We start from the raw sequence: 26,112 nt of genomic DNA, 5'->3' as shown, positions 1-26,112 counted from the left end.
ATGTAGGCAGGGGTATATGTCCCAGTATATGTAGGCAGGGATATATGTCCCAGTATATGTAGCCAGGGGGATATGTCCCAGTATATGTATCCAGGGGGATATGTCCCAGTATATGTAGGCAGGGGTATATGTCCCAGTATATGTAGGCAGGGGGTGTATGTCCCAGTATATGTAGCCAGGGGGATATGTCCCAGTATATGTAGCCAGGGGTATATGTCCCCAGTATATGTAGGCAGGGGTATATGTCCCAGTATATGTAGCCAGGGGGATATGTCCCAGTATATGTAGCCAGGGGTATATGTCCCCAGTATATGTAGGCAGGGGTATATGTCCCAGTATATGTAGGCAGGGGTATATGTCCCAGTATATGTAGCCAGGGGGATATGTCCCAGTATATGTAGCCAGGGGGATATGTCCCAGTATATGTAGCCAGGGGTATATGTCCCCAGTATATGTAGCCAGGGGGATATGTCCCAGTATATGTAGCCAGGGGGATATGTCCCCAGAAAAAGTGGCCATGTGTGCCCCAGCAGGAGGGGAGCAGCGCAGGGAAGAGGGAGAGCTATGGGCACTCACCTTAGGGGGCTCTCCCTCCCTCTCTCGCTCTCCCCTCCGGAGTCCGGAATGAAGTGTGCAGCGGCTGGCAGCGGGCGGAACTTACCTCATCTCGTCGCACGCGCCGGATGGATTAGCCGCTACTCTGGTCTGGTCCAGACCAGAGTGCGGCACCAGAACTTCCGGCGCAGGAGCGAGACGAGGTAAGTTCCGCCCGCTGCCAAGGCGCTGCAAACTTCATTCCGGAGGGGACAGCGAGGGAGGTAGAGCCCCCTAAGGTGAGGGAAGGGGGGGGGGGGAGACGTCCGCCCTTCCCCACTGTGCCCATAGCTCTGCCTCTTCTCTGCTCCCCTCCTTTTGGCTGCACGGGCACGCGGCCAGGGGGGGGGGGGGCAGAGGGCGGCCAGGGCCGGGCAGATGCCCCAATTTGCCCTACGTGCGGACGCCCATGCTTACATAAGGGCAGTATCCACAGATAGGCGACTCAATGGATGACACAGATGAAGATCTTGAAGAGGTATAATCTTGCAGTGTAGATCTTACAGTGACAAATTCCATAGGTCAAAACGAAGTAGCTTTACCAGGTACAGAGAGAAAGATGCAGCACATGCTTACAGATACTTGTCTGCAGAGATACTGACTATAGGAGGAGTTGCTACATGAGTGGAACAAAACTACAGGGAAGGGAGAGGAACAAACTATCTACAGGCAAACTTGGCTGATGAACATCATAACACAAGTCCATATACAGGGAGTGCAGAATTATTAGGCAAATTAGTATTTTGACCACATCATCCTCTTTATGCATGTTGTCTTACTCCAAGCTGTATAGGCTCGAAAGCCTACTACCAATTAAGCATATTAGGTGATGTGCATCTCTGTAATAAGAAGGGGTGTGGTCTAATGACATCAACACCCTATATCAGGTGTGCATAATTATTAGGCAACTTCCTTTCCTTTGGCAAAATGGATCAAAAGAAGGACTTGACAGGCTCAGAAAAGTCAAAAATAGTGAGATATCTTGCAAAGGGATGCAGCACTCTTAAAATTGCAAAGCTTCTGAAGCGTGATCATTGAACAATCAAGCGTTTCATTCAAAATAGTCAACAGGGTCGCAAGAAGCCTGTGGAAAAACCAAGGCGCAAAATAACTGCCCATGAACTGAGAAAAGTCAAGCGTGCAGGTGCCAAGATGCCACTTGCCACCAGTTTGGCCATATTTCAGAGCTGCAACATTACTAGAGTGCCCAAAAGCACAAGGTGTGTAATACTCAGAGACATGGCCAAGGTAAGAAAGGCTGAAAGACGACCACCACTGAACAAGACACACAAGCTGAAACGTCAAGACTGGGCCAAGAAATATCTCAAGACTGATTTTTTCTAAGGTTTTATGGACTGATGAAATGAGAGTGAGTCTTGATGGGCCAGATGGATGAGCCCATGGCTGGATTGGTAAAGGGCAGAGAGCTCCAGTCCGACTCAGACGCCAGCAAGGTGGAGGTGGAGTACTGGTTTGGGCTGGTATCATCAAAGATGAGCTTGTGGGGCCTTTTTGGGTTGAGGATGGAGTCAAACTCAACTCCCAGTCCTACTGCCAGTTTCTGGAAGACACCTTCTTCAAGCAGTGGTACAGGAAGAAGTCTGCATCCTTCAAGAAAAACATGATTTTCATGCAGAACAATGCTCCATCACACACGTCCAAGTACTCTACCGCGTGGCTGGCAAGAAAGGGTATAAAAGAAGAAAAACTAATGACATGGCCTCCTTGTTCACCTGATCTGAACCCCACTGAGAACCTGTGGTCCATCATAAAATGTGAGATTTACAAGGAGGGAAAACAGTACACCTCTCTGAACAGTGTCTGGGAGGCTGTGGTTGCTGCTGCATGCAATGTTGATGGTGAACAGGTCAAAACACTGACAGCATCCATGGATTGCAGGCTTTTGAGTGTCCTTGCAAAGAAAGGTGGCTATATTGGTCACTGATTTGCTTTTGTTTTGTTTTTGAATGTCAGAAATGTATATTTGTGAATGTTGAGATGTTATATTAGTTTCACTGGTAAAAATAAATAATTGAAATGGGTATATATTTGTTTTTTGTTAACTTGCCTAATAATTATGCACAGTAATAGTCACCTGCACACACAGATATCCCCCTAACATAGCTAAAACTAAAAACAAACTAAAAACGACGTTCAAAAATATTCAGCTTTGATATTAATGAGTTTTTTGGGTTCATTGAGAACATGGTTGTTGTTCAATAATAAAATTATTCCTCAAAAATACCACTTGCCTAATAATTCTGCACTCCCTGTATGTGGGACACAACAGTGGATGTATCAGATTTGTAGGCTTGCAAAAACAGGAAATTCCCCAGAGAGGAGGGGTCAGAGAGACTAGTTTTGAGAAGAGAGACATTGTTGATACTAAAAACAGAGTAGATGCTGGACCCGTAGAACCACTATAGGACCATTTCCTGACATTATATGTCATCTTGTATCTAGGTTTGCATTTTCTAACTTGTGATTATGACACACTATTTGGTGTACCTGTTGATATATAGTGCACTGCAACTGAGTCACACCAGTCCAGTTTATCTAAATGGATTGGCATTTTTGTGACATGTTTAATATTTAACATTTATCATATATTTTTTTTTTACTATGTTATGCCTGCGTTTGGCCTTATTGGACTGGTGGACTGCTTAGTATTAAGTTATTTGTAGGGTTTCTACTATCCTTTCAAGCTAGATGCCATGTATTACAAAAATCAGGTGGCTTATACAGTACTGTATACTGTTTGCTTTCTTAGCATTTTTAATTAATTTTTATGTATACTGTCACTTGAATTCACTCTGCTTGCTGCTCTAGTTTGCGGTGAGAGCCTGAGTGTGCTTCGATATAGGTTGTGTCACTCATGAATATACCGTTTGCGTAATTTACTGGACTGTGCCATAAAATGTATTGGCCCAGTGCAAACGGACTATCTAGATTGGCGTTATATTCGGGAAATTGATTCGCATTAGACCTCGGAGTACAGATGATTTACTTCTGTCCTTTGAAGCGCATGTGGGCGTCTCCCGTTTCCAGAGCAACCAGCCTTTGCCCCATTGGAGATGACATCACTGTAAGGGGCGGTGTTTTACTCCGCTTTTAGACCGGATGTCTCGTCTCCTCACTTTAGTGGTACGCAGCGTGAACAAGCGTCACATAGACGCGAAACGGCCGTCGCTCCTCCACCTAGTGTGAGACACTTACCTCCATACCGCACACCCTGCCTGCTAGTGACACGTAAGCAATGCCTGGCATCATACCCATGCCATGTTGACTCGAACTATGTCATGTTTTGGATGTCTGTACACGTTTTTGAATAGACACTTTGCAAGTAAATTTCGAGACAGAAGGTGCATGCCTACTGCTTATTCTTGCTTTGAGCGCCAGTTGAATGTTTACCACCACTTTTCTTGGTGTGGGTGGCTCTGTCGAGCTGTAGTGTGAGCCTGAAGTGAATTTATAAAAAGTCCACAAAAAAAAAATGCTCTTCTCTTAACCACAATTTGCATATCACAAATGTATGAGCTTACCTCCAGAGGACGTCGTACCCCAGCCAGTTACCCAGCAATCCAGATCACTAGGGAAGGTGACGGAGGAGGATGGCAGGCAGATAGGCATGATGTATTCAGTGTAATCCACGGGACTGGACAACTGTGCCAAGGAAATGTCTCCAAGGTCTCCCGTACTGGTATACTGAGAGTTTCTGATACTTTGTATTAAAGTTCTAGTAACTGTGTGAGGACTGTCCACATCCAGCTGGTATAGGCCTAGATAAACTGTGTAATATGCCGTAGAACGCCTTCAGAAAGAAAAACACATCATCTATTACTGAGAAGCCATTTGCTGATAGAGAACTGCAGTACAACAATTTCCAAGCATAAAGACAAAACTCCTGGGTGGAGGCACCCAAAAAGAGATATAAAATAGCTACAGGAAACCTGAGCTGGACAATACTATAGTAATTATACTTACCTGGGGCTTCCTCTAGCCCCATGTGGTCCCTGGACTCCCTTGCCATCCTCCCCGGCCGCTCTGTTGCCCAGTGGTCACCTCAGGTAATTTCACAAATCTTGCTCTTCTGCGCATGCAGCCGCGAGCGTTCTGCACCTGTGCAGACACAGGATGCTACCAGCAGCGGTAACGGAGCATGCACAGAAGAGCACAACTGGCAAAGTTCCCTGTGGGACAACGGAGCGGTCGGGTAGGACGGTGAGGTAGCCCACGGATCACATGAGGCTGAAGGAAGCCCCGGCTAAGTATAAACAGGGCCAGTTCTAGACTTTTTGCTGCCTGAGGCAAACTTGTGAGGATGCTCCCACCCTCAATTGGAATGATCACACAGCACAAGACAGTTTGCACTGCACGTTACAGGTGCGGTGAGCGCACCAAAATACACCCTCAGTACAGGTAGGTATGTGCCTCCAGTGTTGGTAGCTAGGTACAGTTGCCCCATTATAGGTTAACCAGGTTCTGTTGCCCCCAGTATAGGTTGACCATGCACTCTCTTCACTTCCTGTTTCTGCCTGGTGCTGTCCCCAGACTTCTGCCGCCTGAGGAAGTTGCCTCACTTGGCATCATGGGCGGACCAGGCCTGAGTATACATACTGCAGTATTGTGCATCTCAGGTGCAATTTACAACATTTTGGCTTACCTCCCTCCCTTAACCTTCCTGGCGGTAAGCCCGAGCTGAGCTCGGGCCATGCCGCCGGAAGGCACCGCTCAGGCCCCGCTGGGCCGATTTGCATAATTTTTTTTTTTGCTGCACGCAGCTAGCACTTTGCTAGCTGCGTGCAGTGCCCGATCGCCGCCGCTACCCGCCGATCCGCCGCTATCCGTCGCGCCGCAGCCGCCCCCCCCCCAGACCCCATGCGCTGCCTGGCCAATCAGTGCCAGGCAGCTCTATGGGGTGGATCGGAATCCCCTTTGACGTCACGACGTCGATGACGTCGGTGATGTCATCCCGCCCCGTCGCCATGGCGACGGGGGAAGCCCTCCGGGAGATCCCGTTCTTTGAACCGGCGGCGATCGGAGGGGCTGGGGGGATGCCGCTGAGCAGCGGCTATCATGTAGCGAGACTTTGTCTCGCTACATGAAAAAAAAAAAAAAAATTTTAAAAAAAAGATTTGCTGCCCCCTGGCGATTTTTTTGCAAACCGCCAGGAGGGTTAAAGAGACACTGAAGTGAAGAAAAAAAAATAATGATATAATGAATTGGTTGTGTAGTACGGATAATTACTAGAACATTAGTAGCAAAGAAAATATTCTCATATTTCACATATATTTAGTGTTTTTTATAACATTGCATCATCCTCTAATATTTGCAGTTTACACACTACTCAGCATTCTAAATGGTTTTTACATAGCAGGCCATTGAACTATTGAATTGTCCTCTGGAGAGAAAAAGAAATACAGTGACTGGCAGTTGAGATAACAAGCTTCAGAAGACAGAGCTTTCTGCGACTTTGAAAGTCGTGGAGCTCAATAGCTCGTTTGCATAGATAACAACTGGAGTTTCTTAACTCTCCCTGTACTGGAAAAAAATATTAAACTTATGTCTTTGCTCCTAATGTTTTATTTCTTAGCTGTACTACACATACAAATCATTATATCATAATTTATTTATTTTTTTGCTTCAATGTCTCTTTAACCACTTGAGGACCACAGTCTTTTCGCCCCTTAAGGACCAGAGCCTTTTTCTCCATTCAGACCACTGCAGCTTTCACGGTTTATTGCTCGGTCATACAACCTACCACCTAAATGAATTTTACCTCCTTTTCTTGTCACTAATACAGCTTTCTTTCGGTGCTATTTGATTGCCGCTGCGAGTTTTACTTTTTATTATATTCATCAAAAAAGACATGAATTTTGTCAAAAAAATTACTTTTTTAACTTTCTGTGCTGACATTTTTCAAATAAAGTAAAATTTCCTATACATTTGAGCGCAAAAGTTATTCTGCTACATGTCTTTGATAAAAAAAAAAAAACATTCAGTGTATATTTATTGGTTTGGGTTAAAGTTATAGCGTTTACAAACTATGGTGCCAAAAGTGAATTTTCCCATTTTCAAGCATCTCTGACTTTTCTGCGCACCTGTCAGGTTTCATGAGGGGCTAAAATTCCAGGATAGTACAAATACCCCCCAAATGACCCCATTTTGGAAAGAAGACATCCCAAAGTATTCAGTGAGAGGCATGGTGAGTTCATAGAAGATTTTATTTTTTGTCACAAGTTAGTGGAAAATGACACTTTGTGACAAAAAAAAAAAAAAGTTTCCATTTCTTCTAACTTGCGACAAAAAAAAAAAATGAAATCTGCCATGGACTCACTATGCTCCTCTCTGAATACCTTGAAGTGTCTACTTTCCAAAATGGGGTAATTTGTGGGGTGTGTTCACTGTCCTGGCATTTTGGGGGGTGCCTAATTGTAAGCACCCCTGTAAAGCCTAAAGATGCTCATTGGACTTTGGGCCCCTTAGCGCAGTTAGGCTGCAAAAAAGTGCCACACATGTGGTATTGCCGTACTCAGGAGAAGTAGTATAATGTGTTTTGGGGTGTATTTTTACACATACCCATGCTGGGTGGGAGAAATATCTCCGTAAATGACAATTCTTAAATTTTTTTTACACACAATTGTCTATTTATAGAGATATTTCTCCCACTCAGCATGTGTATGTGGAAAAATACACCCCAAAACACATTATACTACTTCTCCTGAGTACGGCGATACCACATGTGTGGCACTTTTTTGCACCCTAACTGCGCTAAGGGGCCCAAAGTCCAATGAGTACCTTTAGGATTTCACAGGTCATTTTGAGAAATTTGGTTTCAAGACTACTCCACACGGTTTAGGGCCCCTAAAATGCCAGGACAGTATAGGAACCCCACAAATTACCCCATTTTAGAAAGAAGACACCCCAAGGTATTCCGTTAGGAGTATGGTAAGTTCATAGAAGATTTTTTTTTTTTGTCACAAGTTAGCGGAAATTGATTTTAATTGTTTTTTTTTCACAAAGTGTCATTTTCCGCTAACTTGTGACAAAAAATAAAATCTTCTATGAACTCACCGTACTACTAACTGAATACCTTGGGGTGTCTTCTTTCTAAAATGGGATCATTTATGGGGTTCCTATACTGCCCTGGCATTTTACGGGCCCAAAACCGTGAGGAGTAGTCTTGAAACCAAATGTCGCAAAATGACCTGTGAAATCCTAAAGGTACTCATTGGACTTTGGGCCCCTTAGCGCAGTTAGGGTGCAAAAAAGTGCCACACATGTGGTATCGCCGTACTCAGGAGAAGTAGTATAATGTATTTTGGGGTGTATTTTTACACATACAGATGCTGGGTGGGAGAAATATCTCTGTAAATGACAATTATTTGATTTTTTTTTACACACAATTGTCCATTTACAGAGAGATTTCTCCCACCCAGCATGGGTATGTATAAAAATACACCCCAAAACACATTATACTACTTCTTCTGAGTACGGCGATACCACATGTGTGACACTTTTTTGCAGCCTAGGTGCGCTAAGGGGCCCAACGTCCTATTCACAGGTCATTTTGAGGCATTTGTTTTCTAGACTACTCCTCACGGTTTAGGGCCCCTAAAATGCCAGGACAGTATAGGAACCCCACAAGTGACCCCATTTTAGAAAGAAGACACCCCAAGGTATTCTGTTAGGAGTATGGTGAGTTCATAGAAGATTTTTTTTTTGTCACAAGTTGGCGGAAAATGACACTTTGTGAAAAAAAAAAACAATACATATCAATTTCCGCTAACTTGTGACAAAAAATAAAATCTTCTATGAACTCATCATACACCTAACAGAATACCTTGGGGTGTCTTCTTTCTAAAATGGGGTCACTTGTGGGGTTCCTATACTGCCCTGGCATTTTAGGGGCCCTAAACCGTGAGGAGTAGTCTTGAACCCAAATGTCTCAAAATGACCTGTGAAATCCTAAAGGTACTCATTGGACTTTGGGCCCCTTAGCACAGTTAGGCTGCAAAAAAGTGTCACACATGTGGTATCGCCGTACTCAGAAGAAGTAGTATAATGTTTTTTGTGGTGTATTTTTAGATATAACCATGCTGGGTGGGAGAAATATCTCTGTAAATGACACATTTTTGATTTTTTTTTACACACAATTGTCCATTTACAGAGAGATTTCTCCCACCCAGCATGGGTATGTGTAAAAATACACCACAAAACACATTATACTACTTCTCCTGAGTATGGCGATACCACATGTGTGACACTTTTTTGCAGCCTAGGTGCGCTAAGGGGCCCAACGTCCTATTCACAGGTCATTTTGAGGCATTTGTTTTCTAGACTACTCCTCACGGTTTAGGGCCCCTAAAATGCCAGGGCAGTATAGGAACCCCACAAGTGACCCCATTTTAGAAAGAAGACACCCCAAGGTATTCCGTTAGGGGTATGGTGAGTTCATAGAAGATTTTATTTTTTGTCACAAGTTAGTGAAAAATGACACTTTGTGAAAAAAACAATAAAAATCCAATTTCCGCTAACTTTTGACAAAAAATAAAATCTTCTATGAACTCATCATACACCTAACAGAATACCTTGGGGTGTCTTCTTTCTAAAATGGGGTCACTTGTGGGGTTCCTATACTGCCCTAGCATTTTACGGGCCCAAAACTGTGAGTAGTCTGGAAACCAAATTTCTCAAAATGATTGTTCAGGGGTATAAGCATCTGCAAATTTTGATGACAGGTGGTCTATGAGGGGGCAAATTTTGTGGAACCGGTCATAAGCAGGGTGGCCTCTTAGATGACAGGATGTATTGGGCCTGATCTGATGGATAGGAGTGCTAGGGGGGTGACAGGAGGTGATTGATGGGTGTCTCAGGGGGCAGTTAGAGGGGAAAATAGATGCAATCAATGCACTGGGGAGGTGATCGGAAGGGGGTCTGAGGGGGATCTGAGGGTTTGGCCGAGTGATCAGGAGCCCACACGGGGCACATTAGGGCCTGATCTGATGGGTAGGTGTGCTAGGGGGTGATAGGAGGTGATTGATGGGTGTCTCAAGGTGTGATTAGAGGGGGGAAATAGATGCAAGCAATGCACTGGCGAGGTGATCAGGGCTGGGCTCTGAGGGCGTTCTGAGGTGTGGGCGGGTGATTGGGTGCCCGCAAGGGGCAGATTAGGGTCTAATCTGATGGGTAACAGTGACAGGTGGTGATAGGGGGTGATTGATGGGTAATTAGTGGGTGTTTAGAGGAGAGAAGAGATGTAAACACTGCACTTGGGAGGTGATCTGATGTCGGACCTGCGGGCGATCTATTGGTGTGGGTGGGTGATCAGATTGCCCGCAAGGGGCAGGTTAGGGGCTGATTGATGGGTGGCAGTGACAGGGGGTGATTGATGGGTGGTAGTGACAGGGGGTGATTGATGGGTGGCAGTGACAGGGGGTGATTGATGGGTGATTGACAGGTGATCAGTGGGTTATTACAGGGAATAACAGATGTAAATATTGCACAGGCGAATTGATAAGAGGGGGGTCTGAGGGCAATCTGAGCGTGTGGGCGGGTGATTGGGTGCCCGCAAGGGGCAGATTAGGGTCTAATCTGATGGGTAACAGTGACAGGTGGTGATAGGGGGTGATTGATGGGTGATTGATGGGTAATTAGTGGGTGTTTAGAGGAGAGAAGAGATGTAAACACTGCACTTGGGAGGTGATCTGATGTCGGACCTGCGGGCGATCTATTGGTGTGGGTGGGTGATCAGATTGCCCGCAAGGGGCAGGTTAGGGGCTGATTGATGGGTGGCAGTGACAGGGGGTGATTGACAGGTGATTGACAGGTGATTAGGGGGGATAGATGCATACAGTAGAAAGGGGGGGGGGGGCCTCGGGGGGGGTCTGGTGAGAATCTGAGGGGTGGGGAGGTGATCAGGAGGGGGCAGTGGGCAGGGGGGGGGGTAAAAAAAAATAGCGTTGACAGATAGTGACAGGGAGTGATTGATGGGTGATTAGGGGGGTGACTGGGTGCAAACAGTGGTCTGGGGGGTGGGCAGGGGGGGGGGGGTCTGAGGGGTGCTGTGGGCGATCAGGGGGCAGGGGGGGGGAATCAGTGTGCTTGGGTGCAGACTAGGGTGGCTGCAGCCTGCCCTGGTGGTCCCTCGGACACTGGGACCACCAGGGCAGGAGGCAGCCAGTATAATAGGCTTTGTATACATTACAAAGCCTATTATACAATGTTTCAGCGGCGATCCGGGTGCTAGTAACCCGTCGGCGCTTCCGAACGGCCGGCAGGTTACAGCGAACGGTGGGCGGAGCCAGTCCCCGGCGACTGATCGCATCACGAATGACGCGATCGCCGCATAGCCACTCCCGCAGCCGCCCCCCGCCGATGGGCGTATTGCGGTCGTTTGGGCCCGGACTTTGCCGCCGCCCATCGGCTGGGGGCGGTCGGGAAGTTGTTAAAGGATACCCGAGGTGACATGTGACATGATGAAATAGACATGTGTATGTACATTGCCGAGCACACTAATAACTATGCTGAAAAGCTTTATGGAGATGAAGATTTCATTTTTCAGCACGACCTGGCACCTGCTCACAGTGCCAAAACCACTGGTAAATGGTTTACTGACCATGGTATTACTGGGCTCCATAACACCTGAGCAGTGCCACAGGCTGATTGCCTCCATGCCACGAGCCCACGACGCATTGAAGCAGTCATTTCTGCAAAAGGATTCCCGACCAAGTATTGAGTGCATAACTGAACATAATTATTTGAAGGTCGACTTTTTTTGTTTTAAAAACACTTTTCTTTTATTGGTCGGATGAAATATGCTAATTTTTTGAGATAGGAAATTTGGGTTTTCATGAGCTGTATGCCAAAATCATCAATATTAAAACAATAAAAGGCTTGAACTACTTCAGTTGTGTGTATTTGAATCTAAAATATATGAAAATCTAATGTTTATCAGTACATTACACAAAATAATGAACTTTATCACAATATGCTAATTTTTTGAGAAGATCCTGTATAAGGGCTTTGCTATTCAACACCAAATTCTGCCCTAATTACGTGTAAATTACATGTAAATTCATACGTAATTACGAATGCTTATACAAAGTCAACTGAACGAACACTTTGTAATTACATATAGACGTAATTGCGAAAATGTATGTGAAATTTTGCGTATTACTGATTAGTTGATTACAATTATCACTGGTGAGCGCAAGGTCCCCGTGTGCTTCAAGAGGTCCACCATCATTCTTGTCCCAAAAAAAGCAAGGAGTCTCTGATCAGGGGCGTAGCAATAGGGGGTGCAGAGGTAGCAATCGCATCGGGGCCCTTGCGCCAGAGGGGCCCCGAAGGGCCCTTCCTCAACTACAGTATTAGCTCTCTATTGGTCCTGTGCTCTTGTGCCCTGTCCCTCCTTAAGCACTCTATATTGCCCCCACTGGACACTTTGCTGTTCGTGTATAGAGCAAACAGGTCCACCAACTATGCCATCAATATCTGTCTGGCGCTCATCAGCGACCTCCCAGATAAACTTGTACGCCAGAATCCTCCTTCTAGACTTTAAGTCTTTTAATACAGCATACTACAAAACAATCTTGGAGCACTCAAAGTCCATCCCAACCTACGCCTATAGATCGTGGACTTCCTCACCAATAGGTCCCAGGTAGTCAAGCTGGGTTATTATCAACACGGGTGCCCGGCAAGGCTGCATACTGTCACCAATCCTGTTCTCCCTTTACACAAAAAACTGCATATCCTTGTCAAACTCTGCCTAGGTTATCAAATTCGCTGACAACACCATCATCTTTGGCCTTGTAATTTAGAATGAAGAGCAGACCTACCATCAGGAGGTTGTGAAAATAGAACAGGCTGGTCCTCAACACATTCAAAACTGTTGAGATGATCGTCGACTTCTGGAAGCATACCTTGAACTCACCTCTGCGTTACATTGATAGCACTGAAGTTGAAAGAGTTTCCTGCATCTGCCTCCTGGGCACAACCATCTCTAAAGACCTGGGTTGGGAGGCCAGCACTGCATCTACCCAGAAGGAAGCCCAGCAGAGACTATTCTTCCTTTGACAATTGAATAAGTTCGGTATGGCCCAGGAGCTTATGCAGTGCTTCTACACCGCAACTATTAAATCTGTCCTCTGTTTATCCATCCTGGTCTAGTATGCCACCTCCTTCACCAGTGACAATACCCTACTGCTACTACTTCACCAGTGACAGATACAAACTACAGAGGATCATTAGATCAGCAGAGAGGATCATTGGGAAACCCCTCCAGTAGACCTCCTCTACAACTTCAGACTGTGTTGCAGAGAGATGAAGATCGCCAATAACCCCTCACATCCAGGGCACTGCTTCTTCAGTTGGCTCCCATCAGGCTGAAGGTTACAGACCATCTCCACCAGGACCTCAAGGCATAAAAGGAATGTGGGATGATTCCTGGTGCTTATACCTCCAACCCTCAAGGTTCTGTAATGAGAGGGACCAGGAGCCCGATAGTGCAGTATAATTAGGTAGAAGGAGGTTAGGATAGAGTAATAGATTATACTCACAAGAGTAAATTGCACTCCTGCAACCACCAACAGAGCCTACGGGAAAATAACCCTTCCCATTCGATATCCCAGATCTGCTTGGCAGGTACTGGCCGCTCACTCTCCTTAGGTATTTGGACATGTGGTGTACCATATACTACCCTGAAGGTTCGGACTATAGCTGAGAAAAAAAACTTGTAGGTGGCGCCCAGAATATAACTTGAACTTAAACTCAGAGTATAAAAGTAAATCCATCAAGGAACAAACCATTTGGGTTGAGAAAAAGTGTAATGATGCACAAACGCATTTCACGGGTACTGGCCAGCTTCCTAAGGTCAATAATGTGCCAAGTGCCTTAATCTGCAGCAGTAGCGGATGTAGGCGCCTCTTTTCATAAAAAAAAAAAAATAGAAACCTACACCTGCTACTTCTGCAGACTTGGGCACTTTATTATTGACCTGAGAAAGCGGGCCAGTACCCGTGAAACGCATTTGTGCATCATTAAACTTTTTCTCAACCCATATGGTTTGTTCATTGATGCCGGTAAGACTGATTTACTTCTATACTCTGAGTTTGAATTCAAGTTATATTCTGAGCCCCTCCTACAAGTTTTTTTTCTTAGCTCAAGGCACAAAAGCTCCTTTTCCTTCAACATATTGAACTTGTTCCATGTCCTCCCCCGCCCCAGCGAAATGTCCCAATTTTGCATAATTTGCGTAATTTCATGCCAACTTTTGAGGTTAATAGAAAAGCTTCTTTACATGCTATTGTCACCAGAATTGCTATGTATATGCGGGAACAGTAAGAAAAAGTCAAAGAGACCTTGTTGTTTTGGAAAAATGTTTATTAATATGTAATTTTTCTGGTTTTAAAGTGGACCTAAACTGAAAAGTAAAAAAAAAAAAAAGTTTCACTTATATTTTTTTCCCTTACGTTTAAACTTACTCTTTTGAGCAACTAGCCAGTCCATGGTCAGTGCATCTGGGTGGCTGTGGCGCGTATCCTCACTCACATCGCCGTCACCAGAGAAAAGCTCCTACTAAGCCTGCCTAGTAAGCTTCCGGCGATGGGGAGGTGAGCAAGGACGTGCATGGTCGCGGCCAGGCAGGTGCACTGGCCATCAACTGGCCAGTTGATCAAAAATGAAACTTAGCCGAGGCAGGGGACTGGAGGATCGTACGGAGACGGCTCGGCCACAGGGCAGCTGCAGGGGGCTGGTAGAAGCCCTATTTAAGTGAAACTCTTTTTTTAAGCTTTATTATTGTTTTCTTTTAAGTCGGCACCAAATTACATTAAATTACGTGCAATTACGTAAAATTACAAATGAATTACATGAAATCAATAGAATTCCTAAATTGTAATTATGCATGGCCATAATTGGGAAAATTTTGCGTAATCATAATTAGCAGATTATGATCCTCACTAGTTTTATACACTCGGGATGTACATCAGGTCCTCAGACTTTGCAGCGATGCAAAATATGGTACTCACCCTTGGAAACAGTGTGCTGCGCTCATTATCCACTGGGGGGCGATCAGAGATCCTCCGCACAAGAATCTCCCATTATAGTACAGACTGATTTGCCATGGCCACTCCCCATCAGCAGCGTTTGTCCCGCCCACTATGCGGTTGGTGACCAAAGGAGATCCGCACATTGAGAGAGGGACTGCAGAGAGAAAACATACAATCAGCCCACAAACCATCCAATCTGCCAATACAGCATTTCATGTATTGCTGTGCCCCTGCATTAATACTTGTCCGTTTGTCTGTACTCCCCTTCCAGGTCCGTGCCCCACGTGGTTGCCAGCGTACACACATGCCCATGTGCAATGTGCCGACAGCCGCGTCTGGTGTGAATTTGGTAGAGGAGTGTGCAGCGGAAACAGCGGTAAAGTATTAATGCAGCCTGCCAGTCGTGATCGGAGCTGGGAGGCTGTTAGGGAAAGAAACAACCATTTATATTGTTTGTACAGTGCTGCGATCTAGCACAGCGCTGTACAGGGGAGGGGACAGCTTTGTCACTTAGCTGCCCCCTGGAGCGGCTTACAATCAGATCCCTCTTATAGGCTGATGCCTATAAGAGGTGATTGTTATGGTGGATCCTGGGGAGGGGGTGATTAAAGAGGAAATACCTTTTTTATTTAAAAAAAAAATACATAAAATTGATTAAAAAAACAAACATGTTGCAGCAGCAATCAGATCCCATCCCACCAACAGCTCTGTTGGTGGTGGGAAGAAAAAGAAGTATAATGTCAGGCTCTATGCCTTTGTCACCTTGCGGGTGGCAGCACTGGGGAACCTTGGTGTGGACTTCCGCTGTCTACGAGCAGATGGCTCTCGTTTTGCTGGGATCTGTGCAGTTCCCCACCTCGCCAGTAGATGGAACTGTTAGGAAATTCTTGCCAGTCACCTGATCAGTGTGCTGCACATCCAATGTGCTGGACTTGCTAGCAGCATGGTTTGAAAATTCAATTGACTTTAATTGTAATTCATTCGTAATTTTGTGTAATTTTATGCCGATTTCCAGGGTCAATAGCAAAGTCCCCATCCATGCTATTGTCACCAAATTTGGTAGCTATCTTATGGGGACTAGTGGGATTTTTTCAAAAAGACCTTGTAGTTTTTGAGAAATTTGATTTTAGAAATGCAAACCACAAATTGTAAAAATTTACAGTTTTAGAACCAATTTTTTGCCTTGTTTCCACTATTCCCCTTAACCTTTTAGCAGCCACATAAAGTAAAACTACATGTGGCTGCAGGGCTGCATTTTTAGCAGGGAGCTGTTATAGTTACAGTACCTGTCCAGAGGGCTAGATTGGCTTCTGCTTTCCTCCACCGCGGTGGCGATGTAATCTCAATATGTCCTCTGGGTCCGGATTACATTATAAGACATTATCGGGATCCAGGGGATGGTTTCAGTATTACAGTGCCACTTGGTGGTGGAAGGGGGGAAATGGAAGAGTCTCATACACCACCGACACGGCCGGCCCGCTCATGAGGCGGGGTGAAACTTTTGCCTCAGGCCGCACTTCTACGGGGACGGCACCCGCCCGTCCGTAGGTGAGGGGGGGGGGGGCTTCTTCCGCCGAGCTGGAGGGGTAGCGGGCAGGAAGGGGGTATTGGGCCTAATAGTTAAGAAGCAGCCGATAGTAAGAGGCATGGGCGGGGATGACTCACTTCTTCCGCGTTTCAGCGTGCGCTCCACTGACGTCACTTCCTGTCACTTACAATACAGTGGGTGACGTTAGTGGAGCGCACGCTGGAACGCGGAAGAGGTGAGTCATCCCCGCTTGTGCCTCTTACTATCGGTTGCTACTTAACTATTTAAAGCTGGAGGGGGAGCGCAGGTCGGGGGACCCAGGCGAGGGAGGGGGCGGTCCGACCCCCCTCCCCACCGCTAGGCCCAATACACCCTTCCTGCCCGCTACCCCTCCAGCTCAGCGCCCCCCCACCCACAGCTCGTGGGGGGGGGGGGCTTCAATTTTTTCTAAGTTTCCCTCCGGCGGCAAAAAGTCTAGGGCTGGCCCTGACCACCGAGTGACATTGTAACACTGACACTAACCCCTGGGTCCTGATCACACCATATCAAGTGATCACATGTGATCGGGACACAGAAGACATGTCGGAAGTTCAGCTCCGTGCCGTGGGTGGAGGAGAAGCTGATTCAGCCATCCGGACAGGTAACTGTAACGGCTCACTGCCCACGCTGCATGGCTGCGCTAGACAGCCGAGTTTAGATGGCCCAAATGAGACAACTCATGCAGGGCTGTTAAAAAGTTAACTTATAAAGCACTTTGGGTGTTAATAGCATGTATGGGGGCGTTGCTATTACTAAATCAGCACAAAATTATTACGGTTACAAACAAAGGGAATTACAAAGTTTACCATTATGATTTTGCATCAATTGTGGATTACTAGTGATGGGCCGAACCTCCGATTTTAGGTTCGCGAACTTCCGCGGAAGGTTCGGTTCGCGGAAAAGTTCACGAACCGCAATAGACTTCAATGGGGAGGCGAACTTTGAAAAATAGAAAAAATTATGCTGGCCCCAAAAGTGATGGACAAGATGTTGTATCGAGGGCTTGCTGTATTTGAAATGAATGTACTTTAAATCCTTTAACGAGAACCAGTTATGGCGGGCAAAGATGACACCACATTCCTTTCACGAGAATCATATGGAGGCGGGCAAGTCTGCCATTTGTGACCCTGGGTAATGGCCGGGGAATGAGGGATGGAATCCGGTGTGGAGCCTGAGCAACGGCTACCACTACACAGGCAAGGAGGGCAGCAGGCAGGCATGCACGCCCGCCCCGAGGTAGTGACCAAAAATAACAATACAGGACTCAGGAGGACTTTTGAGGCCCTAATTGTGATGAATCAACTTTAAATCCTTTAACGGGAATCCGTTATGGAGGGCAAGTCTGCCATTGTTTGTCACCACGGGTAATGGGCGGGGAATGAAGGTTGGATTCCGGCCCGAAGTGGGAGCCTGCTGAGACCCATGCTGTAGCTGCCCTGACCGTGCTTTGCAGACCAGGCATCTGTGATCAGATGGACCCTTGACCCAGCGGAAGACAAACCAAGTCGAAAGCATTTGCCAAGAATGTTTTACGGAGGGCAAGTTTTTTGCCTTTTTTTTCAATTGTTTGAAACTGTAGATGGTTGTATTTTTAAATTGTTTGAAAATGTAGATGGTTGTATTTTTAAATTGTTTGAAAATGTAGATGGTTGTATTTTTAAATTGTTTGAAAATGTAGATGGTTGTATTTTTAAATTGTTTGAAAATGTAGATGGTTGTATTTTTAAATTGTTTAAAACTGTATCCATTCAAGTGCAAGTTATGCACTGACTGCCAGGTATAATGTGCAGTCACAGATGCAGTGAAAGGTATGCAGTGACTGCAAACAGCCGCTTGTGTAGTGACAGGCGTGCTGGACTGGTGCGCACCATGACGAGAGTGCAGGTGATGGTGGCTTTTCAGCCCATATGGTCGCCCGGCTGATGTAGCTGAATGACAGAACAGTGACAGAAACAACGACCTTATTATCTTTGTTGTGCCACCCCCACCTGAGACACTCATATAGCCGGCGGTCATTGCTTCATAGTGATACGCAAGCCCCTTCACCGCGGCAAGGTTATGATCACGAAGGGGGATGGGCACATGTACATGCCTTTTGTTTTTTGTTGCAGCCGCCTGCAGTTCAGCCAGAAAAATTAGGCAGGCATGTGCACGCCCCAGAAAAATTAGTATAGTGGCCGCTGCTAGCAGCGGCCTTAAAAATTCTGGAATCCGCCTAGAGTCCTGGACCCTGGTGGTGGCGGCGGGGAAGGCAGTCAAGCGGCCTGCAGGCAGAGATGCTGTGTGTGGGGACTGACTTAGTCTTCAGTCGTGCAATAGCCCTCAGGGATCCATGTCTCGTTCATTTTGATAAAGGTCAGGTACTGAACACTGTCATGACTTAGACGACTTCTCTTCTCAGTGACAATGCCTCCAGCTGCACTGAAGGTCCTTTCTGACAGGACGCTTGTGGCAGGGCAAGAGAGAAGTTGTATGGCAAATTGGGACAGCTCTGGCCACAGGTCAAGCATGCGCAACCAGTAGAACAAGGGTTCATCGTCGCTGCTCGCAGTCGCAGTGTGTACATCCACACTTAAGGCCAGGTAGTCGGCTACCTGCCGGTCCAGGCGTTGGTGGAGGGTGGATCCCGAAGGGCTACTGCGAGGCGTTGGACTTAAGAATGTCCGCATATCCGACATCACCCCGAGATCGCTGGAGCGTCCTGTCCTTGCCTGCGTGGACTGGTGAGGAGGAGGAGGAATACTGCCAGTGGTACCTTTATTGCATTGTACTGTCACATCACCCTTAAATGCATTGTAAAGCATTATTGACAGCTTGTTCTGCAAGTGCTGCATCCTTTCCGCCTTGTGTTGAGTTGGTAACAGGTCTGCTACTTTGTGCCTGTACCGAGGGTCTAGTAGCGTGGCCACCCAGTACAGGTCATTCCCCTTGAGTTTTTTGATACGGGGGTCCCTCAACAAGCTGGACAACATGAAAGAGGCCATCTGCACAAAGTCGGATCCAGACGTACTCTCCATCTCCTCTTGCTCTTCCACAGTGACGTCACGCAACTCCTCTTCCTCCCCCCAGCCACGAACAATACTACGGGAACGTGGAGCAGCAGAAGCCCCCTGTGACGGCTGCTGTGGTTGTTCTTCTGCCACTGCCGCCTCTTCCTCCTCCACTGAAACACCTTCCTCATAATCATCCGAGTCTGACTCCTTTGCTTCCACACACAACTCCTCTTCTTCCTCCTCCTCCCCCCTCTGTGGTGACGCAGGTGTTGAGGAAACCTGTGGTTCGGCTGAAAATTGGTCCCACGACTCCTCCTGCCATAGCTGTTCCTGTTCCCGCTCCTCCACAGCTTCATCCACCACTCTACGCACGGCACGCTCCAGGAAGTAAGCGTAGGGGATCAAGTCGCTGATGGTGCCTTCAGCGCGACTCACCAGGTTGGTCACCTCCTCAAACGGCCACATCGTCCTGCATGCATTTCGCATCAGTGTCCAGCTGTTGGGCCACAACATCCCCATCTTCCCAGATTGTGTCTTTCTACTGTAGTTGTACAGGTACTGGGTGACGGCTTTCTCCTGGTCTAGCAGGCGAGAGAACATGAGCAGGGTGGAATTCCAGCGAGTCGGGCTATCGCATATCAAGCGTCTCACCGGCAAGTTGTTTTTCCGCTGAATGTTCGCAAAGCGTGCCATGGCCGTATAAGACCGCCTGAAATGCCCACACAACTTCCTGGTCTGCTTCAGGACGTCCTCTAAGCCTGGGTACTTTGAGACAAATCTTTGCACGACCAGATTCAGCACATGTGCCATGCAGGGTACATGTGTCAGCTTTCCCAAATTCAAAGCGGAAAGGAGATTGCTGCCATTGTCACACACCATGTTGCCGATCTCCAGCTGGTGCGGGGTCAGCCATTTCTCCACCTGTTTGTTAAGAGCAGCCAGGAGAGCTGCTCCAGTGTGACTCTCCGCTTTGAGGCAAGACATGTCTAAAATTGCGTGACACCATCGTACCTGGCATGCAGCGTAGGCTCTGGGGAGATGGGGCTGTGTGGCTGGAGAGGAAGAGGAGATGGCAGCACTGCTAGAGTTCAACTGACACTCAGCAAAGGAGGAGGAGGAGGTTGACAGCGAAGAGGATGTAGCTGGAGGAGAAGGAGAGGAGGTGGCAGGAGGCCTGCCTGCAAGCTGTGGAGGTGTGACAAGTCGGTCCGCTGAACAGCCACGTACTCCCTGCTTGCTGCCATCGGTCACCAGGTTGACCCAATGGGCTGTGTACGTAATGTAGCGGCCCTGCCCGTGCTTGGCAGACCAGGCATCCATGGTCAGGTGGACCCTTGACCCAACACTCTTCGCAATAGATGACACCACTTGCCTCTGAACTGCACGGTACAGTTTGGGTATGGCCTTTCGTGAAAAATAAGTGCGGCCTGGTATCTTCCACTGCGGTGTCCCAATGGCCACAAATTTACGGAAAGCCTCTGACTCCACCAGCTTGTATGGTAATAGCTGGCAAGCTAATAGTTCCGCCACACCAGCTGTCAGATGCCGGGCAAGAGGGTGACTGGCCGAAATTGGCTTCTTCCACTCAAAGACTTCCTTCACGGACACCTGGCTACTGCTGTGGGCAGAGGAGCAGGAACCGCTCAAGGGCAGAGACGGTGTGAAGGAGGGTGGCTGTGAAGGTGCAAGGGAGAAAGCGGATGCACCTGAAGGAGGAAGAGGAGAAGGAGGGTGGCTTGTCTTTTGAGGGGTGCTGCTTTTCCTCAGGTGTTCTTCCCATAGCTGTTTGTGCCTTCTCTCCAGGTGCCTTCGTAAGGCACTTGTCCCTACGTGAGAGTTGGCCTTTCCACGGCTCAATTTTTGCTGGCAGAGACAACAGATGGCTTTGCTCCGATCTGAGACACACACGTTAAAAAAATTCCAAACCGCTGAGCCCCCCTGGGGTGATGGCGCTACGGTGGCATCAGCAGCTGATGTTGAAGCGCATGTTGGCTGGCTGGCCATAGCTGACGATACATGGCACCGGACACTGCCCCCAGCTATTTCTGAGGACGGGCTCCCTCTGCTTCTATCATGGAGTCGTCTCCTCCTACTCCTCTCTGGCCCCCCCTCTGAACTGTCCCCCTGGTCATCTCCTCTATTGGGAACATACGTGGCATCCGTATAATCGTCATCATAATCCTCCTGCCCAGCTTCACTTTCCTTAGACAACTCCACAACTGCACCAACTTCAGGTGGTTCATCATGCCCCTCCTCACACATTACGTCCATACTATCGCCACCTAACTCAGACGTATGAGGTGGTGTACCTGCGCCTTCTTGTTGTTGTTGCAGTAGTGGCTGTGAATCAGTGATTCACCACCACCACCACCAAATAACTCCTGCGAAGTGTCAAATGCAGCGGATGTGGTGCTCGTACTAGCGCTGATAGCACTGGCTGCGGGAGATGAGGTCTTCTGTGTTAAATACTCAAGCACGTCCTCACAATTTTGGGAGTGCCTTCTTCTGAGCACTGTACTTTGGTCCAGGTCCGCACAAAATCACAGCAACACCACCTCGCACAGACCTGCCAGTGCCAGGTGGCCTTCCTCTGGGTCTGCCTCTACCTCTTCCTCTACCTGGTTTGTCCATTTTGTCCATCTCGGGGGGAAGCTAGGTATATGCAGTGAGGTGAGTTCACTCAACAGAAAAGGTAGATATGCAGTGAGGTGAGTTCACTGAACACAAAAGGTAGCTATGTGCAGTGAGGTGAGTTCACTCAACCCAAAGGTAGTTATATATGCAGTGGGGTGAGTTCACTGAACACAACAGGTAGTTAGATGCAGTCAGCTGAGTTCACTCAACACAAAGGTAGTTATATGCAGTGAGGTGAGTTCACTCAACAGAAAAGGTATATATGCAGTGAGGTGAGTTCACTCAACCCAAAGGTAGTTATATATGCAGTGGGGTGAGTTCACTGAACACAACAGGTAGTTAGATGCTGTCAGCTGAGTTCACTCAACACAAATGTAGTTATATGCAGTGAGGTGAGTTCACTCAACAGCAAAGGTAGATATGCAGTGAGGTGAGTTCACTCAACCCAAAGGTAGTTATATATGCAGTGAGGTGAGTTCACTGAACACAAAAGGTAGCTATGTGCAGTGAGGTGAGTTCACTCAACCCAAAGGTAGTTATATATGCAGTGAGGTGAGTTCACTCAACCCAAAGGTAGTTATATATGCAGTGAGGTGAGTTCACTGAACACAAAAGGTAGCTATGTGCAGTGAGGTGAGTTCACTGAACACAACAGGTAGTTAGATGCAGTCAGCTGAGTTCACTCAATACAAATGTAGTTATATGCAGTGAGGTGAGTTCACTCAACAGAAAAGGTAGATATGCAGTGAGGTGAGTTCACTCAACCCAAAGGTAGTTATATATGCAGTGAGGTGAGTTCACTCAACCCAAAGGTAGTTATATATGCAGTGAGGTGAGTTCACTGAACACAACAGGTAGTTAGATGCAGTCAGCTGAGTTCACTCAACACAAACGTAGTTATATGCAGTGAATTGAGTTCACTGAACAGAAAAGGTAGATATGCAGTGAGGTGAGTTCACTCAACCCAAAGGTAGTTATATATGCAGTGAGGTGAGTTCACTCTACAGAAAAGGTAGATATACAGTGAGGCAAGTTCACTCAACACAAAAGGTAGTTATGTGCAGCGAGGTGGGTTCACTCAACACAAACGTAGGTGTATGCAGTGATGAGGTGGGTTAACTAAACACAACAGGTACTAGTAGTAGGTAAATGCAGTACTGGGTAGGTAGTACAATGTGCAGCTCCCTGTCACACACACAGGTGTCACTGAATGTGCTGCTGAATGCTGGTGGGCTGCTGGCAGTGGGACACACACATTATGAATTAGCAATGCTGTCTAAGCAACACAAGTGTCTCACACACACAGGTAGTAGTCACTGAATGTGCTGCTGCTGCTGGCAGTGGGACACACAGTATGAATTAGCAATGCTGTCTAAAAAACACAAGTGTCAGTTTCAAACACAGAAAAAAAACTGATCACATGAGCAGGATGAGCTCTGAAAAGAGCTTTTCTGGGGCACTATTATAGCAATAAGATTCAGCTAAGCAAGCTAAGAAGGCAAGAGCCTGACTAATCTGTCCCTAGGAGAACAAGTCTGCAGCAGCTGTCCCTAGTCTGTCTCTAGCAGGCACACGAGTGAGGCTAATGGCCGCCGGAGCCTGCCTTATATAAGGGGGGTGGGGCTCCAGGGCTTAGTATAGCCGGATTGGCTACAATGTGCCTGCTGACTGTGATGCAGATGGTCAAAGTTGACCCTCATAGAGCATTATGGGGTGAATCGAACTTCCGGGAAAGTTCGCCTTCGCCGGCGAAGGCGAACCACCCGATGTTCGCCTGGAACCGTTCGCTAGTGTTGGGCGAACATCTAGATGTTCGGGTTCGGGCCGAACAGGCCGAACATGGCCGCGATGTTCGGGTGTTCGACCCGAACTCCGAACATAATGGAAGTCAATGGGGACCCGAACTTTTGTGGTTTGTAAAGCCTCCTTACATGCTACATACCCCAAATTTGCAGGGTATGTGCACCTTGGGAGTGGGTACAAGAGGAAAAAAAAATTAGCAAAAAGAGCTTATAGTTTTTGAGAAAATCGATTTTAAAGTTTCAAAGGGAAAACTGTCTTTTAAATGCGGGAAATGTCTGTTTTCTTTGCACAGGTAACATGTTTTTTGTCGGCATGCAGTCATAAATGTAATACATATAAGAGGTTCCAGGAAAAGGGACCGGTAACGCTAACCCAGCAGCAGCACACGTGATGGAACAGGAGGAGGGTGGCGCAGGAGGAGAAGAAGGCCACGCTTTGTGAGACACAACAACCCCGGCCTTGCATGAGGGCAAGAAGCGTGCGGATAGCAGGCTTTGTACCGCCATGCAGTCATAAATGTAATAAAGATAAGTGGTTCAATAAACAGGGACCACGCGGCAACGCTAACCCAGCAGCAGCAGACGTGATGGAACAGGAGCAGGCGCAGGAGGAGAAGGCCACGCTTTGTGAGACACAACAACCCAGGCCTTGCATGAGGGCAAGAAGCGTGCGGATAGCAGGCTTTGTACGGCCATGCAGTCATAAATGTAATAAAGATAAGTGGTTCAATAAACAGGGACCACGCGGCAACGCTAACCCAGCAGCAGCAGACGTGATGGAACAGGAGGAGGCGCAGGAGGAGAAGGCCACGCTTTGTGAGACACAACAACCCAGGCCTTGCATGAGGGCAAGAAGCGTGCGGATAGCATGCTTTGTACCGCCATGCAGTCATAAATGTAATAAAGATAAGTGGTTCAATAAACAGGGACCACGCGGCAACGCTAACCCAGCAGCAGCAGACGTGATGGAACAGGAGCAGGCGCAGGAGGAGAAGGCCACGCTTTGTGAGACACAACAACCCAGGCCTTGCATGTGGACAAAAAGCGTGCGGATATAGCAGCAATGCTTTTTGCCGCCATGCAGTCATAAATGTAATACAGATGAGAGGTTCAATAAACAGGGCCCGGAAACGCAACACCATCCCAGATGTTCATTGGTCATGTTACTTGGTTGGGGTCCTGGAGTGTTGCGTAGTCATTTCCAATCCAGGATTGATTCATTTTAATTTGAGTCAGACGGTCTGCATTGTCTGTAGAGAGGCGGATACGCCGATCTGTGACGATGCCTCCGGCAGCACTGAAACAGCGTTCCGACATAACGCTGGCTGCCGGGCAAGCCAGCACCTCTATTGCGTACATTGCCAGTTCGTGCCAGGTGTCTAGCTTCGATACCCAATAGTTGAAGGGTGCAGATGGATGGTTCGACACAGCTACGCCATCTGACATGTAGTCCTTGACCATCTTCTCCAGGCGATCGGTGTTGGAGGTGGATCTGCACGCTTGCTGTTCAGTGGGCTGCGGCTGCATGGGTGTCAGAAAATTTTCCCACTCCAAGGACACTGCCGATACCATTCCCTTTTGGGTACTAGCTGCGGCTTGCGTTGTTTGCTGCCCTCCTGGTCGTCCTGGGTTTGCGGAAGTCAGTCTGTCTGCGTACAACTGGCTAGAGGAGGGGGAGGATGTCAATCTCCTCTCTAAAGTCTCCACAAGGGCCTGCTGGTATTCTTCCATTTTGACCTGTCTGACTCTTTCTTCAAGCAGTTTTGGAACATTGTGTTTGTACCGTGGATCCAGAAGGGTATAAACCCAGTAATTGGTGTTGTCCAGAATGCGCACAATGCGTGGGTCACGTTCAATGCAGTCTAGCATGAATTGAGCCATGTGTGCCAGAGTCCTACCAGAATCCTCATCATCCTCTTGTGAGCGTTGTGATAGTTGTTGTGATGCATCATAGTCGTCACCTTCCTCCTGGTCTGCTTCTGCTGACCATTCGCGTTGAATTGTGGAAGTCCAACGTGCACCGCTCTGGCCCTCGTCAGTGGTGGCATGAAATTCCTGCTCCAACTCCAGCTGTTCCTCCTCCTCTTCTTCGTCATAGCTGCTGGGGCCAGCGTTCCCTGAGGCGGATGGCCTGATGTTGGTACCATCACGCTGATCGTTTTCTCCTTCAGATTCCCCCAGTTGCATCATGACAGCTGTTTCCTTGATTTTTAACATCGACCTCTTCAGTAAACACAGCAGTGGTATGGTAATGCTGACTGAAGAGTTGTCACTGCTCACAAGCAACGTGGATTGCTCAAAATTTTGGAGGACTTGGCAGAGGTCCAACATGTTGGCCCAATCGGATCCACAGAAGCTTGGCAGCTGGCCGGATGCGCCTCGGTACTGCGCCGTCATGTACTGGACCACTGCACTCTTCTGCTCGCAAAAGCGGGCTAGCATGTGCAGCGTAGAATTCCAGCGCGTAGGGA

At 47.5% G+C, this 26,112-nt stretch overlaps 1 protein-coding gene across 1 annotated transcript in view; it reads right to left on the bottom strand.

Moving 5' to 3' along the window:
* LOC137526008 (transmembrane protease serine 9-like) overlaps positions 1-26,112 on the bottom strand; it is a 222,203-nt gene that overhangs the window by 52,420 nt on the left and 143,671 nt on the right. The window contains exons 10-11 of the mRNA XM_068247217.1: positions 14,625-14,799; positions 4,137-4,405 (exon numbers count right to left, since the gene is read on the bottom strand). Of these exons, the coding sequence (XP_068103318.1) occupies positions 4,137-4,405; positions 14,625-14,799 (444 nt within the window). The remainder of the gene's footprint in view (positions 1-4,136; positions 4,406-14,624; positions 14,800-26,112) is intronic.

This window comes from Hyperolius riggenbachi, chromosome 7 (genome assembly GCF_040937935.1).
Source record: "Hyperolius riggenbachi isolate aHypRig1 chromosome 7, aHypRig1.pri, whole genome shotgun sequence".
Lineage (NCBI taxonomy): Eukaryota > Metazoa > Chordata > Amphibia > Anura > Hyperoliidae > Hyperolius > Hyperolius riggenbachi.
Note: the sequence above shows the minus strand (reverse complement) of the source record. Positions and strands in the feature narration are given on the sequence as shown.